Source organism: Pleurodeles waltl, chromosome 2_1 (assembly GCF_031143425.1).
Source record: "Pleurodeles waltl isolate 20211129_DDA chromosome 2_1, aPleWal1.hap1.20221129, whole genome shotgun sequence".
NCBI classification, from domain to species: Eukaryota; Metazoa; Chordata; class Amphibia; order Caudata; family Salamandridae; genus Pleurodeles; species Pleurodeles waltl.
This window is the reverse complement of record NC_090438.1, coordinates 314,350,269-314,369,614: the sequence shown is the minus strand read 5'-3', so window position 1 is coordinate 314,369,614 and position 19,346 is coordinate 314,350,269. Positions and strand designations below refer to the sequence as shown.

General features: G+C 45.9%; 1 protein-coding gene across 1 annotated transcript in view; it reads right to left on the bottom strand.

The window, feature by feature from the left end:
• The window catches only part of LOC138259651 (sodium- and chloride-dependent neutral and basic amino acid transporter B(0+)-like), a 485,427-nt gene that overhangs the window by 183,043 nt on the left and 283,038 nt on the right, over positions 1–19,346 (bottom strand). The window contains exon 12 of the mRNA XM_069207516.1: positions 978–1,103. Within this exon, the coding sequence (XP_069063617.1) occupies positions 978–1,103 (126 nt within the window). The remainder of the gene's footprint in view (positions 1–977; positions 1,104–19,346) is intronic.

Genomic DNA, 19,346 nt, shown 5'->3' with positions numbered 1-19,346 from the left:
TGACCACTGTGCCAAATACCTCACAGGTAACCAACTTCCCTCTTTGAACTGAGGTAAAGTCTGTTGTAAGTTCACTGCCATATTTGTCTTTGGGAACAGGTGCCATTAACAATACATATTTAAAACAAATAATTAATTCTAATTTATCATTGTTTTGAAAATGGTGACCAGATTATTATAGTGCTGTACAGAGTTTTAGGTATTGTGCACACACTTTTGGAAGAGTATTAGAGAGTATATACAAGTGCCATTTGATGGGGATGGAGTATAATGTTAGTTGTTGGCATTTAGTGAAGTCGTACTGGCAAATGATAGAACTATGAAATAAGTGATAACTAGGAATACGGTGTCTTAATACTGGTGTTAGATGTAGAGTTGCAGCAATGACTGACTGCACTGACCCGTAGAATGATGCCCAGGAGAAAACTCAAAAAGTAAAAATCATCCCACCGTCCTGATCAACTATAGATAGGGCACACTATCATGTCTATGTAACTGTCAACTGTAGGCAACCCCCAGTGGACCTATGAGTCGTGCTACACCAGACAGCACCATCTCTCCAACATATGTCCCTTAATAGGACATTTGCCTTATGAAGCATCGATTCTTCACTCATGTCTATGGGAAACGACCCTATGAGAAGGAAGGCACTCCCCATCATGAAAATACTGGCTGGCAACTTTACCAGTATTTCCCATGTTACAGCATGGACCGAATGACTGAGTGATGCAAAACGTGCCTAAATCTAGAAAAGTAGTGCAGAGGATGGTGCTGCTTTTTGAGCAAATCTCACTTAATGTAAAATGGACCGTCTTCCTACTGCCTTGAACTAACAATCTACCAGAATTGATTAAGTATGAGATATTGGAAGAGTAATAAGTAAGGTTTTTACTCTTATCAAACTCTTTGCAGTCATTATAAAATATCATATTTGGTGAAAAAAACGAATTCTTAGAAACAGGTGCTGCTTTACTTACCAAGTGTCGAAAATTGTGTATCAAATCCAAGCGTTAAAAGCATTAGGAAAAACAAAATGGACCACAGAGGAGAAACTGGCAGTGTAGTAAGAGCTTCAGGATAGGCAATAAATGCCAAAGAAAATCCTACAAGAAACATAAAAGAATAAAGATGTCTTCACAAGTAAACAACTATGCAATACATTTTAACATGTAGACAGAACTTTAAACAAGCAATGGCAATGCTAATAGGTTTGTCTTATAAATATAAGTTACTTTGGGATCATTGATGCATTTACGCGCTCAATATGTCATCATACATACACTCCTCAATCTTACTTGCACTCATGCATCTATCCAATGACTGACTTATTCTTGCGTTTCTCCTCTGACACAATCACAATATAACACACAAAAACTCAACAACATATGCAATATAAATGAAAAGAATACGAGTAGAACAAGAAAGCAGACTTCTGTCTAAACAAAGCAGGAGTGTGCTTGCAACAATGAAACTAAGGGCCAGATGTAGAAAGCTGTTTGCATGGTGCAAACTGCGAAAATCGCAGTTTGCGCCATGCAAGAAGCCTTTTGCGATGCACATTCACAATTTGCGAGTCGGTACCGACTCGCAAATTGTGAATGCGACTCGCATCGCAATGCAGAATTGCTTTGTGACCGTGAATGCGGTGGCAAAGCAATTCGAAGTTACCACCAGTGTCACACTGGTGGTAACCCATTCACAAAAGGGAAGGGATCCCCATGGGACCCCTTCCCCTTTGTGAATGTTGCCAAATAGGGGTTTTCAGAGCAGGCCTACTGGCAGAGAGGACCACTGCCTACTCTGAAAAACTTAAACCAAACGGTTTCGTTATTTTTTTTATTTTGCAACTCGTTTTCCTTTAAGGGTTTTCCTTAAAGCTGCAAAATAAAAATAAAAAACTGCTTTATTTAAAAAGCAGTCACAGACATGGAGGTCTGCTGACTTCAGCAGGCAACCATCCCTGTGAGTGCAGGGACTCGCTATGGGGTCGCAAAATGCGACCCACCTCATTAATATTAATGAGGTGGGTCTTTGCGACCCCATAGCAAGTCGCAGACGGTGTCTGAGACACCGTTCTGCATCAGGATTTGCGATTCTGAAATTGCGAGTCGCACCGACTCGCAATTTCAGAATCGCAAATTCTGACATTGCTACATCTGGCCCTAAATATAGCAGCCGCTGTCTTGTAGTTGCCTGGATTAGAGGGAAAGGTCATGCAGGATCTGGTGCACTGCAGATGAAAAGAACAGAATGCAAGCAGCCTGAGTAGCACTGACTGAGGAGCTGTTGAATCCTCTCAAGAAGTATTAAGATAAAGAGAGAAGATGCAATTAAATGAAAGGGGAACTATAATGGAAGAAATTAAAAACTACAGGACTGGCCAACCATCCCTGACTCTGAGCCACACTCATTATCATGTTAATATGCACATCTGAACACAAATGCTATCATTCACGGGGTAAGAGAGCCAGTCACGGATGTGAACTGAACCATTGCTTCATGCAATGTGTGTTGTCATGGAGAGAAGCATAGTGTAAATTACATTCAGACAAACCAGTGGCAGAAGAGGGCTGACCTAAATGCCGGCTATTTATTTAAACGTCTTTCTGACTGTCTGTCTACCTACCTATCAATCTCCCTATCTATCTATATTTTCACTTAAAATAACAAAGGTTACAGGGACGTTATAGTTAGGAAAGAGAATTTAAAAAAAAATAGAAATTCTGTTATGAAAACCAATGGCTAGAGGGACCTTATAATTAAGGCTCTCTTGTTAATTGTACTAAACCATAGAAATTCACATGTTATAGTTCGAGTTATCTAAAATAACTATAACTCATGCCCTAAAGTAACTTTAACTCGCGCTTTCGCCATGCACTGCTATTTACCCAACAAATTACAGCACTCACGACATCTTGGATAAAATCATTGATAATGTCACTGTAACATCTGTAGTAAAATTATTGGTCAGATAACTGTGCATGGCAGGCGCGAGTTATGGTTATCTTAGGGCACAAGTTATAGCTACTTCAGATAACTAAACCTTTTTAAGTGTATATATATATATATATATATATATTTTTTTTTTAAAGGTGAGGGGCCCCGTCATGGAGCCCATTTTGGTGCTGGAGACCCCAACCCCTGGGGTCATAATTATTTTAAAGGGGAGTGGTTCATCATCCTGCCTCCCGACCCTCTTTAGCCCTAGAGACCCAATACCCCAGGGCCTTTTTTTAAAGGGAAGGGGCCTGTGGATACCCTTCCCAGAGCCATTATAGACCCAGTAGAGTCCAACCCTAGGGCCAAAACATAAAAAAAACATGTGGAGGGATGTGCGGCCCCCCTTGGGTCACATTGATTAAAGGTAGGTGCCTTGGTGCCCATCCAGGCCATCCACTGTGCTCAACTTTGGGGGACGTAGGTACAGCCCACTCCCTGCAAGCTGCGGGAACCGTCATTGCTTCCTCCCACAGGAAGGTGCTACTTATGATACTCTCTCTGGGTAGGAGCAAACTATTGATCTGCTTTCCTGCCCACATCAGTGAGAGCAGGGAAACTAATCAAAAGTCTGCTCCCAGCTGATGGGAGCATTTTTAAAGCTGCCGTCTGCTGGGAGCAGAATTTGGGGGTCATTATGACCCTGGCGGAAGGCGGAGAAGCGGCGGTAAGATTGCCAACAGGCTGGCGGTCTTTTTTTTTGTATTATGACCATGGCGGTTACCGCCATGGTCATCCGCCGGTTCTCAGTTCTGCCCGCCGGGCTGGAGACCTGGGTCTCCAGCCCGGCGGCCGTCACTATACCGCCGGCGGTTTTTTGACCCGGCTTACCGCCGTGGATTTCCTGCGGTTGAAACCGCCATGAAATCCATGGCGGTAAGCACTATCAGTGCCAGGGAATTCCTTCCCTGGCACTGATAGGGGTCTCCCCCAACCCCCAACCGCCACCTCGACTCCCTCCCCTACACCCCCCACCACCCCTCCCACCCCCCAAAGGTTGCAGGGCCCCCTTCCCCACCCCGACCCCCAACATCACAGAAACTCACACACACACGACATGCACGCAGGCACCACCAACACACACACGCACACACACCGACATACATGCCTACATCCACACACAGAGTCAGACACGTACACCCACATAAAAACATACACGCACACATCCATACAGACATACCCACAGACATACACGCACTCATTCCCAAAACACGCAACACCCCCGCAAGCATACACGCACTCACACACCCCCTCAACATACACAGACGCACACCCCCATGCACCCACACAACACACAATACTCCCCCACCCCCCTCCCCTAACGGACGATCGACTTACCTGTTCCGTCGATGCTCCAAGAGGGGACGGGATCCATGGGGGCTGCTCCGCCGACACCACACCGCCAACAGAACACCACCACGCCGAATCACAGGACGTGATTCAGTGGGCGGTGTTCTGTTGGCGTGGCAGTGAAGGTGGAGCAACCTCCACTTCCCCGCCGCCTGCCAGTATGGCTGTTGGCGGCTCTCCATTGGAAAAAGGATGGAGAGCAGCCAACAGTCATAATACGCTGAGCGGCAAACCGCCACTACTGACGGTCTTCCGCACTGCGGTCCCTCTGCGGTCTTGTAAAAAGATCGCCAAGGTTGTAATGACCACCTTTGTGTTTGCTTCCAAATGGCGGCAGAATCAAAAATGCTCCTGCCAGGTGGAAGCAAACACAGGTTTCCCTGCCCAAACCAGTTGTGCAGGGAGGCTGCTTTGTCCCAGGTGTGGGCTCCCCAAGGCCATAGAAGGCTCAGGGAGTGGGGCCATGTGGCCCCTCTATCTTTAAATAAGTTTAGCAGCTTAGGAGGATGGGTCCCCAGTGCCTCTGGAGGCTCTGGGAAGAGGAGCTGCGTGGACCACTCCCCTTTTATTTTATTAATCAGCCCCAGGCATAGGCTCTTCGGTGTCTTCAATGGCTTGGGAAGGGGGCGACTCAGCCCCTTCCCCTTTTTATTTGGCATTTTGGCCCCAGGGGGTGGGCTTCCAAGGGCCTAGATTCACTCAGTAAGGTGGGGCATGTCCCCCAACCCCTTAAATAAACAATGTGGCCCCATGGTGGGCTCCCTGGGGCCTGTAATTGTAGAATGCAGCTGTGGCCATCATTGTTTTTTCAATCCCACTGGAGTACTGCTGGATTAAAGCAAAAATTGCATTTTTTATTTATTATGGGCCCAGGAGGTGTCTCCCTAGGTCCCCTACATAGGGCCATGGGGGGGGCACGGTATACGTACCCTGCCCATATATATTATTTATTTTTATTTACTTCAAGACAGGGTTCTAAGTCCTCGAATAATATGATGGCTGCCAGCAACAACTTTTCTCATGTTTCTGTCAGCCAATCACAGAGCCTACTCCCACAGGAGTCTCACCCACACAGGAGCAAATTGGCCCAAGGGAAATATAGCTTCCCCGGCCAATCAGAACAATCACAAGAGTCCCTCAAACTCAACGGTCCAGATATCCAAAAATGTTTCAACCTTAATTTCTCAAAAACTACTGAACAGACTTACACAATATTGAAATAGCACAATCTGTGTATCAATATCCAGCTTCCTGCCAAATTCGGTATAATTCCATTCACCAGCTTTTGCTGTAGCCAAGTTTACAGACACCTATGTTTCCATTTTAGGACACCCTTCTGTCCCGGCCCATGCTGCAAGAATCTCCCTGAAATGTTCCTTGCACAAGATAGGAAAAAAGGAGCACATTTTGTAAAGTTTCGTGGAGATTCATTAAATGGTGCCAAATGGAAACGGTGACCGCCACTAGGTGATATGTACGTATATATATATATATATATATATATATATATATACATATATATAAAAATATATATATATATATATATGTATATATAACCAAAGGTTAAAGGGATGTTACAGTTAAGTTCGTATGTGCAAAACTAGTGAAATTCTGCAGTTATAGTTGGTTTAGCTAACTACAACTTGTGCCACTGTAATGCATTGCTTATGACCTCACATATTACATCACTCATGACTTGGCCACTGATGACATCACTGATGACATCTGATATGACATCACTGATGACATCATCCTGTGAATGTAAGTGGTTGTATAGCTGTTTGAGAGGGAGTGTGACTAGCTGTTCAGCTAACTGTGTGTGTAATTGCTTGTATGCATGACTGTCGTAGTGTGTTTGTGACAGCATCAGTGAGAGATTGAATTATTAAGAGCCTGTAAAGGCGAGTAAATGGATGTCTCAGTAGGTTTTTTCATATGTGTGTGGCTATGTGAATGAATTTATAGGACAGTGAATGGATTTGAATGGGTGCGCCAGTGTCTGAGTGGGTCTGCGAGTGGGTACATCAGTGTCAAAGTGGCTGTGTGAGTGGGTCCATCAGTGTCTGAGTGGGTGCATGAGGGTGTGAGTGGGTCTGTGAGTGGGTACCTAAGTGTCTGAATCAGTCCCCGAGTGGGTGGATGAGGGTCTGAATGGGTCTGTGAGTGGGTGCCTCAGTGTCTGAGTGGGTCTGTGAGTGGGTGTGTGTGTGTCTGAGTGGGTCTGTGAGTGGGTGCAGAAGGGTCTGAATGGGTCTGTGAGTGGGTGTGTGATTTTCTGACTTGGTCTGTGAGTGAGTGCATCAAGTTCGGAATGGGTTTGTGTGTCGGTGTGTCAGTGTCTGAGTGGGCCTGTGATTGGGTGAATGAGTGTCTGAGTGGGTATGTAAATAGGTGCATGAGGATGTGAGTGCATCTGTGAGTGGGTGTATGAGTGCCTTAGTGGGTTTGTGAGTGGGTGTGTCAGTCTCTAAATGGGTCTGTGAGAGGGTGCATCAGTGTCTGAGTGAGTGTGTCCATCAGTGTCTGAGTGGATGAGGGTCTGAATGGGTCTGTGAGTGGGTGTCTCAGTGTCTGAATAGGTCTGTGAGTGGGTGCGTCAGTGTCTGAGTGGGTCTGTGAATGGGTGTGTCAGTGTCTGAGTGGGTCTTTGACTGGGTGTGTCAGTGTCTGAGTAGGTCTGCGAGTGGCGGTGCTGAAGGGTCCGTGTGGGTCTGTTAGTGGGTGTGTGATTGGTTGAGTTAGTCTGTGAGTGGGTGCATCAGACTCTAAATGGACCTGTGAGTGGGTGCATTAGTGTCTGAGTGGCTGTGTGAGTGGGTTCAACAGTGTCTGAGTGGGTCTGTGAGTGGGTGGATGAGGGCCTGAATGGGTCTGTGAGTGGTTGCCTCAGTGTCTCACTGTGTTAATTTCAGTGGGTACATCAGTGTCTGAGTGAATGTGTCCATCAGTGTCTGAGTGGGTGGATGAGGGTCTGAATAGGTCTGTGAGTGGGTGCCTCAGTCTGAGTGGGTCTGTGAGAGGGTGTGTCAGTGTCTGAGTGGGTGAAGAAGGGTCTGAGTGGGTCTGTGAGTGGGTCTGAGAGTGGGTGTGTGATTGTCTGAGTGGGTCTGCGAGTCGATGCATCTGAATCTCAATGGGTCTGGGACTGTGTGTCAGTGTCTGAGTGGGCCTGTGAGTGGGTGCATGAGTGTCTGAGTTGGTCTGAAAGTAGGTGCATGAGGATGTAAGTGCATTTGTAAGTGGGTGCATGAGTGCCTTAGTGGGTCTGTGAGTGGGTGCATCAGTGCCTGAGTGGGAGTGGGTCTGTGAGTCGGTGTTTCAGTGTCTAAATGGGTGTGTGAGTGGGTGCATCAGTGTCTGAGTGTGTGTGTCCATCAGTGTCTTAGTGTGTGCATGAGGCTGTGAGTGGGTCTGTGAATGGGTGCGTGAGTATCTGAAGCAGTCTGAGTGGGTGGATGAGGGTCTGAATGGGCCTGTGAGTGAGTGCCTAAGTGTGTGAGTGGGTCTGTGACTGGGTGTGTCAGTTTCTGAGTAGGTCTTTCAGTAGGTGTGTCAGTGTCTGAGTGGGTCAGTGAGTGGGTGTGTCAGTGTCTGAGTAGGTCTGTGAGAGGGTGCAGAAGGGTCTGAGTGGGTCTGTGAGTGGGTGTGTGATTGTCTGCGTCAGTCTGTGAGTGGATGCATCAGACTCTGAATGGGCCTGTGAGTGGGAGTGTCAGTGTGTGAATGGGCCTGTGAGTGGGTGCATGAGTGTCTGAGTGGGTCTGTGAGTAGGTGGATGAGAGTCTGAATGGGTCTGAGTGAGTACCTTAGTGTCTGAGTGGGTCTGTGAGTGGGTGCATCAGTGTCTGATTGAATGTGTCCATCAGTGTCTGAGTGGATGCATGAGAGTGTGCACAGGTCTGTGAGTGGGTGCGTGAGTATCTGAATCAGTCTGTGGGTGGATGAAGTCTGAATGTGTCTATGAGTGGGTGCCTCGGTGTCTGAATGGGTCTGTGAGTGGGTGCCTCAGTGTCTGAGTGGGTCTGTGAATGGGTGTGTCAGTGTCTGAGTGGGCCTTTGACTGGGTATGTCAGTGTCTGAGTTAGTCTGTGAGAGAGGGTGCAGAAGGGTCTGAGTGGGTCTGTGAGTGGGTGAGTGTTTGAGTTAGTCTGTGAGTGGGTGCATTAGACTCTGAGTGGGTCTGTCAGTGTCTGAGTGGGCCTGTGAGTGTGTGCATGAGTGTCTGAGTGGGTCTGTAAGTAGGTGCATGAGGTTGTGAGTGCATCTGTGAGTGGGTGCATGAGTGCCTTAGTGGGTCTGTGAGTTGGTGGATGGGGGTCTGAATAGGTATGAGTGGGTGTCTCTGTGTCTGCATGAGTCTGTGAGTGGGTGCCTCAGTGTCTGAGTGGGTCTTTGAGTGGGTGTGTCAGTCTCTGAGTGGGTCTTTGAATGGGTGTCAGGGTTTGAGTGGGTCTGTGAGCGGGTGCAGAAGGTTCTGAGTGGGTCTGTGAGTGGGAATGTTATTGTCTGAGTGGGTCTGCCAGTGGATGCATCTGACTCTGAATGGGTCTGTAAGTGGGTGTGTCAGTGTCTGAGTGGGTTTGTGAGTGGGTGTGTCGGTGCCTGAGTGGGTCTGTGAGTGGGTGTGTGATTGTCTGAGTCGGCCTGAAAATGGGTGCATCAGATTCTGAACGGGTCTGTGAGTGGGTGTGTCAGTCTGTTAGTGGGTGCATGAGTGTCTGAGTGGTCTGTAAGTAGGTACATTAGGGTGTGGGTGCATCTGTGAGTGAGTGCATGATTGTCTGAGTTGGTCTGCGAGTGGGTGCATGAGACTGAACAGGTCTGTGAGTGGGTGTCAGTGTCTGAGTGGACCTGTGAGTTGGTGCATCAATGTCTGTCTGAGGGTCTGGTACATGTATGTGAGCCTAATTATAATGTCCCTGTAACCTTTGATTTTTAAGTCAATAAATATATATTTCCACATAAATATATGTATTTAATAGTTTTTAAATTACAAGATCTTGGCACATTGCTGAGCATATCAGGCATTCTGAAGAGATTGTTGCAAACATTCTGCAACTGAGGTTTGTCAAAGGAGGTAATCAACACCAAAACCCTCCCCTAATAAGGCAATGTGTGAGGTTTCATGTAAAAAAAAATACTGAAACGTTTAACACTGTGGAAAAACCATCCCCCCAAAGTGACCCATGCACAATGTTGTCATGAAAGATATAATTTCAGATGTTGCAGGGATGTTATCAATTATGTCATAGAATATGTCATGAATGATGTGATTTGTGAGGTCAAAAGATGTGCATGGCAAGGGCATTAGTTATAGGTACGTCTTTCAACAATATGTGGTGAATTTCAGTGGTGTTATGAGTTTAGAATTTTATGTTTTAACTGACAATTTCACTTAACTATAATGTTACTTTAACCTTTGGGTTTGTCTGAGAATTTCTAAGATTGTTTTAAATAAATTAAGATATTCTTACCCTACCTAATTGTAACCTTACCTAAACCTTTGGTTTTTTTGTGGATTTCAAGGCATTTTCATGTAAGTAGGATTTAATTTACCTCCCTAACTATGCCAACCCCTTGCCACAAATGGCATCCAATCCTCCCCAGAGGCATCCAATCCCCTTGCCACACATGGCATCCAATCCTGTAATGTGGGGCTGAGGCACAGGGCAATAAATCACAGGTGGCCAACACTGTCCTGCATACAGCATTGGTTTTGGCCAGTCCCGTTAGCCAAATCCTTGAGGGCTAGGTTAATTTTTGGTAATTATTTCTGGAAGGACTGCTGCGCTACCTGCAGCCCCCAAAACATGTAGGCTGAGGCACCACAGAGCATAACACTTATGATCAAATGATCCCAGAAGGTCATTATGGGGTGCTCTGTCTGGGGGGAGAGAATGATAAATATGTGGCTGCAGACATTCATCTATTGTTCATTTCAAGGCCCCATACAGCATTTTTCAATTTTGGGAGGGGTTGTCCCAGTCCCACCTGTTTATTCATTGAGGTGGGTTTTGGAGGAGCCCCAAGTGGCTCCCTGCACACAACCAATGTCAACCCTGGGAAAAACATAGGATTATGGTAACAAAAATAAAGCATTCATTTTCAGAGCAACATTAAACTGTGACAGAGACTTATTTCACACTACCCAGGCCACATAGTGCAGCCATAAGACCAACCACAAGAAGTCCCTGAGATCCCAAGCTCAAGTTCTGGAGATACTTGAAAACCTCCTAAACCTTTCCTGGGGTCATGTTTTATAGACCTCTGGAAACATAGGATTATTTTTGTTAATTATTATTTCTGGGGGACTGCTGTACTACCTGTAGTCACCCAAAACAGTTTGTAATATGTTGATATTGCAACTCCCCAGATTTGGGCACCAGAGACCATAAAACATATACCTAAATAAACCCACAAAGGGCGTTCTGGGGTGCTACTTCCCAGAGGCAGTGAATAATGAGTGAGTGGCTCCGGATGCTCAATTATTATTAATTTTAGCTGCGTCACACTAGATTGTTTTTTTTGGGGAGGAGGGTGTCCTGGTCCCACCCACTTTAAACATTGAGGGCCACTGGGCAGAAGCACCTTTATCTTTTGGCTCACGCTGGCAGGACTAAAGCACTACTCTACTGCACATATTACCTGTTTTGAGGGTGCACAGGGAGTTGTGTGGCCGGTCTGTTTCCCCTATCCCAGAGCTGTGCGGCCAGTCTGTTTCCCCTATCCCAGACAGGAGGGAGCTGGCAATGTGTTGGCCTGTTACTGTTTCTGTGTCACAGAGTACGGGGTCCCCAGGACACAAGTATGTAATCAACCCAAGGGATAGAGTTGAAAACTTTACATTCTCAATATAATGCCACTTTACCCTGTGATTATATATATATATATATATATATATATATATATATATAGAGAGAGAGAGAGAGAGAGAGAGATCTTTATGTGATGATGTGGGTTATGTTTTTGTCTGCATAGGCATGTTGATGGACTTCTGAAGCTGCACCTACCCTAGCCATCAACATGCCTATGCAGACAAAAACATAATCCAAATTTGGTATGAAGGGAAGTCCATCCAAAACTCCCTATAAAAATAAAAATAAAAATAGCTTTATCACAGCAGCAGTGAGAATGTGAAAAAAACAAAAATACAATGCTTAAAGCAGTCTAGGGTCCAAACAGTAGAATGCAAACTATATTGACAAATCTGGGCAAGATTCACTAAATATGTAAGGGAATGGAAGAACTAAGGCCCTCATTATGACATTGGTGGTAAATGGCACTTACCGCCATGCTGATGGCCGCCAACTTACCGCTGGGCAGGCGAATATCCGTTAACCATATTCTGACACACATACACTAATCCAACAGAATACAGCCACATACACAAATTGGCAAGACCAAAGGTCAGTGATAAACAGGCGGTCCCAAAACCCACACCGTTAGGCCAACAGAACAATGCCCATAACATTATGACCCATGAATCACCACAGCAGACATTCAACGGTGGTAAACCATTGGCGGTACGTGCCGCCGCGCAGAGAATGGACACCCACATACAAAACAACACTACATTGGATAATTCAAACAACACACACCTGACACTCATACACACACCACACCCACAACACTGTAAAACGCATACCCACATTACCCATAACCCTTTACCAAAAACTATTGCCACCACAGGACTGAGAAGAAGGGCACAGAGACAACTAGAAACACACACCACTCACACCCATACACCCCTCACGCACTCCACATCGCTCACCCCACCACATTACCCAATACACCCTCACCAACACACATCACACAACACCCATGGCACCACAAAGGCACCCCTGTTTCACTGAGGAGGAGTTAAGGGTCAGTGTGGAGGAAATTGTCAGGGTAGAGCCACAGTTTTTTGGAGCACAGGTGCAGCAGATATCAATAGCAAGGAATATGGAGCTATGGCGGAGAATCGTGGACAGGGTCAACACCGTGGGACAGCACCCAAGAACAAGGGATGTCATCAGGAAGAGGTGGAACGACCTACGGGGAAGGTACGTTCCATTGCAGCAAGACACCAGCTCACCATACAGAGGACTGGCGGTGGACCCCCACCTCCTCCCCCACAACTCACAGCATGGGAGGAGAAAGCCTTGGCATTACTGCATCCTGAGGGACTCGCCAGAGTTGGAGGAGGACTGGACACTGGTAAGTCTACTTTTAACAATTATCACCTGCATGCCATCACATTCCCTCACCCTCACTCCCATCACTCCACCACATCCCACACACTCCAATACCACATCTCACTAATCCCGATGCCAAGCCCTGCATGCTGTACCAATGCATGGACACCCCACCCAGCCCTGCATGGACACTCATCACCAAAGCATGCACAGTATAGGGAAAGTAACATACCCACACTACACCAACATACACAAGCAAAAGCTGGCAGGGGAAAAACAACCATATAGGGGAAGCTACATAAGTACAAATGTCAAACACTTGAAGCATAATACATCATTAACGTCCCCACAGGTACCCCAGTCAATTTCACTGGAGAGGAGGTGCCACCACTATCCAGTCCCCCAAAAGAAGAGGCCCACTGTGATGACAGTAACTCTGGACTTCAGGATCTGGACAATCTACCTGGCCCATCAGGGACAACTGGACAGCCGGTTACCCAAGCCCACTCACAGACCACCACAGAGCCTCTCCCATCAGGATCCAACACCACAGAACCCACCCAGCATACCCACACCTCTGTCCCCAGGACACATCAATCAGCAATGTGCCCACCTGTACAGGGACCCCAGGCCACACCCCGCACACAAGACGATCAGGGACCTGGGCTCAGTGGGCACACCATTCAGGGGACAGAGGCACAGGCCAACATGGACACTGGGAGGATCCCTGGAGGGCTTTCACAGTGGATTGGTGGTCCAACAGAGATTGATTAAGGTGTTCGCCTCCTTTCTGATGGCAGCCATTGTCCCTGATTCAGCCATCCCCCCTCCAACTTCCACTTCCCAATCCCATTCTCCTCAACCCAAGCCATCCCAAGCACACAGCCAGACGAGCATGCACACAAGACAACACCCAAGAGTGGCACTCACTTCATCGCACAGGCACTCACACAAACACCATTCATTTGCAGACACAACAACACCCACTGTCTCCACTGTCTCCCCCTCCTACTCCTCCTCCACCTCCACCTCCCTCCCAGTTGCTTCTGCACTCACACCTGCATGCACTACATCAATATTCACTATTCAATATTCACTACCAGCATCATCATCACACCTAGCAGAACACACACCTCACTGGCAGATACCTCCACAACACCCATGCACGCGTCCCCTGTGTCGTCTCCCACCGTGTCTGTCCCCCCCCTCCTAAAGGACACAAATGCAGGCACCCAGACACCCACCAGCCATCCACCTCACATCAGCATACAGCCCATGCACCTGGACCCAAATCCAGCAGACATACACCTCCACCAACCAGTCCCTCATCCTCCACTCCCATTACTCCTCCTCCCTCTTCCCGGCCCAACGTACCTAAAAAGCTTTTCCTTTCCACGATTGACCTCTTCCCTACCCCTTCCCTTCCCCCTCCCATCCTGCACGTATGGGCAGGGTAGCAAAGACCCAGCCCAGCAACTCAGCCAAACAGTCCACGGCTCCAGTGGTAGCACCACCTACTCGTGGTGGTTGGGATTCCAGACCAACAATACTGAAGGGGAAGGAGCTGCACCAGCTGTGAAGAAGAGGAAGGAGCCTGCACCAGCTCCGAAGAAGGGGAAGGAGCCTGCACCAGCTTCGAAGAAGGGGAAGGAGTCTGCACCAACTGCGAAGAAGGTGAAGGAGCCTGCACCAGCTGTGAAGAAGGGGAAGAGCCCATCTACCCCTGCCAGGAAGGGTCAGGGATCCCCAACCCATGACCAGGATGAGAGGGGGCTATATACACCAGTGGAAGCTGTCAGCCAAACACCACCACAACCAGCAGCTCTCACAGGGCCCCACCGCCAGCCGTGGTTGTGCAGCTATCAGAGAGTGCAGGGGTTGACCAGGAGCCTCCCCCAACCACCACCACAGTGCAGCCATCACAGCGTGCAGCGGCTGACCAGGAGTCTACCCCAAACACCACCACAGTGCAGCCATCACAAAGTGCAGAGGCTGACCAGGAGCCTCCCACAACCACCACCACAGTGCAGCCATCACAGAGTGCAGGGGGTAACCAGGAGCCTCAACCAAACATCATCACAGTGCAGCCATCACCGCCGACGGACGCCATGTAGTCCAGCCTCCAGGGGCTACTGTGCGGGCTGCCCCCTCCAGAACCAGTGGGCAAGACACCCACTTGAGAGACTGTGGCTTTTGCACTCCCCAGGACAAAGCAATGGGTATGTTGCCCCCTCCAGAACCAGTGGGCTTGTTACCGCATCCGGCTGAGGTGCCCCCCCTACCTCTGAGGTGCCTGCCTATTTGACATCTGATGCCCCTGCAGTGTTCTATCCGGATTGGTGCAGGATTCGAGTGGGGTCTTGGACTGTGCCATGTGGCCATGTGGGCCCTTTGAACTATGGACTGGGCAGTGTCCCTTTTTTATACAAGTGTACATATCTGTTTCATGGCCAAATCGGATTGCTGATTTTATTGTTGGACTGATTACAATCACTTTCATCAATTCCTGTTGTCCTTGCATTATTTTGCAGATTTTTGGGGTAAAATTGTTTTTTAATGCATCTGGTTGTGTGTATGACTTGTGTGTGTCGGGTGTGTGTTGTGCGTGTGTGTGTCACTCTTGTTTTCCTCCCCCCCTCCCTTGTGTGCTATGCAGCTGTACTCACCGCCGTCGTCTTCACCGGCATTGGTGTTCCAGGTGGAGTATAACGTAGACGATCATCGGGAAGACTTGAAGTTTGGGTTCCATGGCGGCATGGTTCTTCCCTGTGGCTCAAATGATGAGTCCTTTGACTTTTGTGCTCTGTTTCCGTCAGGCTTTTGATGGCGTTGGTACGGCCCCAGAAAAGGTGGCGGATTGCAGAGTCAAAATCTGGTGGGTGACACTTTGTCTTCCATCTGGCTGGAGGCGGCTACCACCGTGGTGACTGTTGTTTCCGCCCTAGCGGTCGGAGTGGTACATTGGCTGTCTATCGGAGATATCAACGCCATGGTCATAATTTGGCAGTACTTACCGCCAGCCTGTTGGCGGTATTACTGCCACTTTATCACCCACCACCAGGGTCGTAATGAGGTCCTAAATATATATATATATATCCCTTTGCCTTAACTATTCTAAAATGTCCTTTTCTTTTACATGTTTATCTAGTCTCACACGAGCTTGCTTGCACCCCGTATTCCAGACTTCTGGTGCCTGTCATCCCACAAACAACAGAAAAAATGAAAAGTACTGCATTGAATTTACTTGATCCCACATATCCTCCCCCCCTCCCCAAAAAAACGAAACGTCCAAGGGTCAATGATGCAGAAGAGATTGTAGATAAAGAAAGGGTGGGGCTTTCCCTTCATAATTGGAATCTAAAAAGATAAAGATTTGAATAAAGGACAAGAGGAATTTTCTGGAGTGGAAGCTAATACTGTATGCACAACAGCCTTTCTCTGCATGGTATTTCCTCTATAAACAAAAGAAACGTAAAACAAAGATGCTGAAAAGTTACCCGAATGATCCACTTGGGAACAAATCAACTTGAAATTAATTTTCAAACGGATGTTATCGTTGCCCACATGAGACAACTGCCATTGTCGTTCAATTCAATCATGGTGCTCGTGCTCCTTCACCAAAACATCAGTTTTGTTTACATGAAATGGCAAAATGGCGTAACCACAGACATTAGGTGTCATTTCTGTAACATGAAAGTACAAATTATGTCCAGGACTAGATGACTGTCAAGTTTGTGTTGTTGGATGTCAACGAGGGTCCTTGAAGGAGAGAAAGGTTTCCTGATCCTGCTTCTTTTGCCCTCTGTATGTGGGTTTGGCACATAATAGGTCTTCGGGACTGTGAAACTGTCAGTCCAGTGGAAGTGTATGGGTCGTTTCCATTAAGTGGTTGTTGCGGTCATGAGCACTTATTTAAAATATAGCCTGTGTTGTGGGACAAAATTGAGAGTCACTGCATACTAAGGATGGTGAACATAATACATATTGCCTTCAACATCCTAAATTACTCTGCACATAAAATAACATAACAGAAAAAAAAGAAAACTAAGGCGATATAGTAGTTCAAATTCTGAATTCAAAATTTTCACAAGCAAAAATACCTTAACCAGTTCTTCGAATATATAATAACATTCAACCAGATGTCAGTAACATGGCTGTGTACGAACGTTCATCTACCAGAGTCATCACCTCCCCTAATTTTACGACAATTTGTCCTTTAAAGAGCCATAGCCGTTTTTTATTCTGAACTGATATGGTAAAGATCCAGAAAGTCATCGAGGAAAGTCAACTAGAAACACTGCATGATTTCGAAAGAAATGCCTGCCCAGTGTCTTCTAAACAGCATACAACACTTCCTCAGTAAATACCCACACAGATTGAGGTCAATTAATTTCAGAATATTGAACACATATGTGACATCGAATTGTAAACATTGCTCAAAGTGGTCGAGACAGAGATGATAGGCCTTGCTGTTAATATCACATGGCGAATGAAGAGTCAAGAACACACATTTCATACACTTCTTCGCTTCCAAAGACATGCCAAATAACTGGTTTGCAACACACTAGAAGTAAATAAGCACTTATTAAAAATCAAAGAACTGTAGCTCATCGTCGGTATCATGTAACAGTATAAAGAGACCCACTGTACTGTATGTCTATGAATACCACGAAACGAGACATCAAAATAATTACTTTGAAACAGGAAAGTGGCACAGATTTTACTCCTGTGTAGTCACTTGCATTGTTTACTATTATGATTTAACAGTGTCATCTTCAAGAAGAACAGAAATGATTAGTTGCTAAATTATGTACTCCTAACACCCCCCCCCAGAATAATCCATGAATTTGCATATGTTTTAATTTGTAGGCATAATATTCATATGTAAATATGTTGTCTAATTTTCTTAGGTTTGCTACTTTGCATGTACTCACAATAAATACTTTCTGCCAGATTAATGGAGAACAACAGACACATATTGCATGCTCATTTTACACTCACAAAATAGTAATTCATAGTACGTATTTTAACGTTGGAGTAGTTTTTGTATTTTAAAATATAACACAGTAAATTCCACTCTGGAGAAAGGTAATATGAGTCAGGAGCACAGCTCATCAGCTCACCAATGCATAAAATGTGTCTAGTGCAGTATTAGGTGACATGCTATTCTTCAATATTTATTCTGACTGACCCACTATGTTTTCGTGTGTAGGATGCTTTTGTCTCTAGTCTTCCGACAGGTGTCCTACATGCTTTTCTCATTTGATCACCAAAGTGCTAGACTATGTTAATCTAAAGTGGTACTCTTTTTTATCATGGGAGCAGGCCGTTTTACCTACATCCCATTGGTGTGAATGGCAACTGGCTCTCATTATATAAAACTGTTTAGCCAATAATGACTTGCCGTCCTTTTACCCTCAAAATGTAAATGGGCTGTGTAAGTAATGTTTGGGTGTAGGTGAGTTGGATTACCCATAGTTGTAGCCCTTCCTGTTTCCATGTAGCCCATAAGATTACAGGTTCCCCATAGGGTAGTCTGAGTTGCCATCTCCCCTTCCTCCGTATATCCAAATATGCTGCTCTTTTAATTTCCCACCTCTGCAGAAAACAGCAAAGTGTATGTAACTGGCTTGCAGTTCCATAAACGTGAATAGAACAGGAACACCTCTTTGTGGTCACATTCTCTGGACCAAGCCGCGTCCAGCATGTCTCTCTGGGTTCATGGGATCATTCACAAATAACAACATTTCTGAAAATATCCTATCTCACTTTTTGGAGAAACAAAGAATCAATCATATGAAAATGACCTCTATTTCTGTGAAAAGATGTTGCAGAATTAATGAATTAAACCCTTGATGTTTAATGAGAAGATGAATAGAGCATAAGGCGTAAACATGCAAGAGTTTTCTTTCTCCATGTACAAAGCTCCAATTCCTTTTGGCTAGGTTCACAATATAGAAATGCCATATAAATACATACATACATACATACTATTAAAGGGGAGACATCCAACACCTCCTGCGGCTACTATAACCCATTTTTCTGCAATGGTGTACAGAGCTTCATCAAGTTAAAAGGTGAGCTGTAAATAAGTTAAATGGCTCAGCTTACAATGAGAAACAGTGGTAGTTGATGTCTACCCAACTGACTACTCAGATGTAAAGCTTGTCCAAGCCTTTGGAAGCAATCAATCATTCAATCTATGAGATGTGATGCAGCACCATAGCAACCAGCTAAGAAAAAAACGATTGCTATGATTTTGTTGTTTGAAGCCACCTGACTCTTGTTCACTCAGGGGTTTTTCCTGTGTTCTAATTTATTGGACACAATGAGATACAGGATGCGGATGGACAGCCAGCTCATTTATGTGTGTAGGTGTTTAACTTTGGCTAGACTCTGGGCCACAGCCTTTTGTTTAGGTGCTGTCTCTCTTGGAACAGAGAAAATATAAAGTGCACCTCAATAATCCCTTGTGAGCGTGGATATTAAGATCTACTGTAGTAAAGGACCAAGAAGGAGATAATTTATTAATACACTCAACAATATTTCTGAAAATATTGTATGTCTTTCTATTGAGAAACAAAGAGTCAATCTCAAGAAAATTACCTATATTTCTGTAAAGAAATGTTGCAGAATTAATCAAACACTTGGGGCCTGATTACAACTTTGGAGGAGGTGTTAATCCGTCCCAAAAGTGACGGTAAAGTGACGGATATACCACCAGCCGTATTACGAGTCCATTATATCCTATGGAACTCATAATACGGCTGGTGATATATCCGTCACATTTGGGACGGATTAACACCTCCTCCAAAGTTGTAA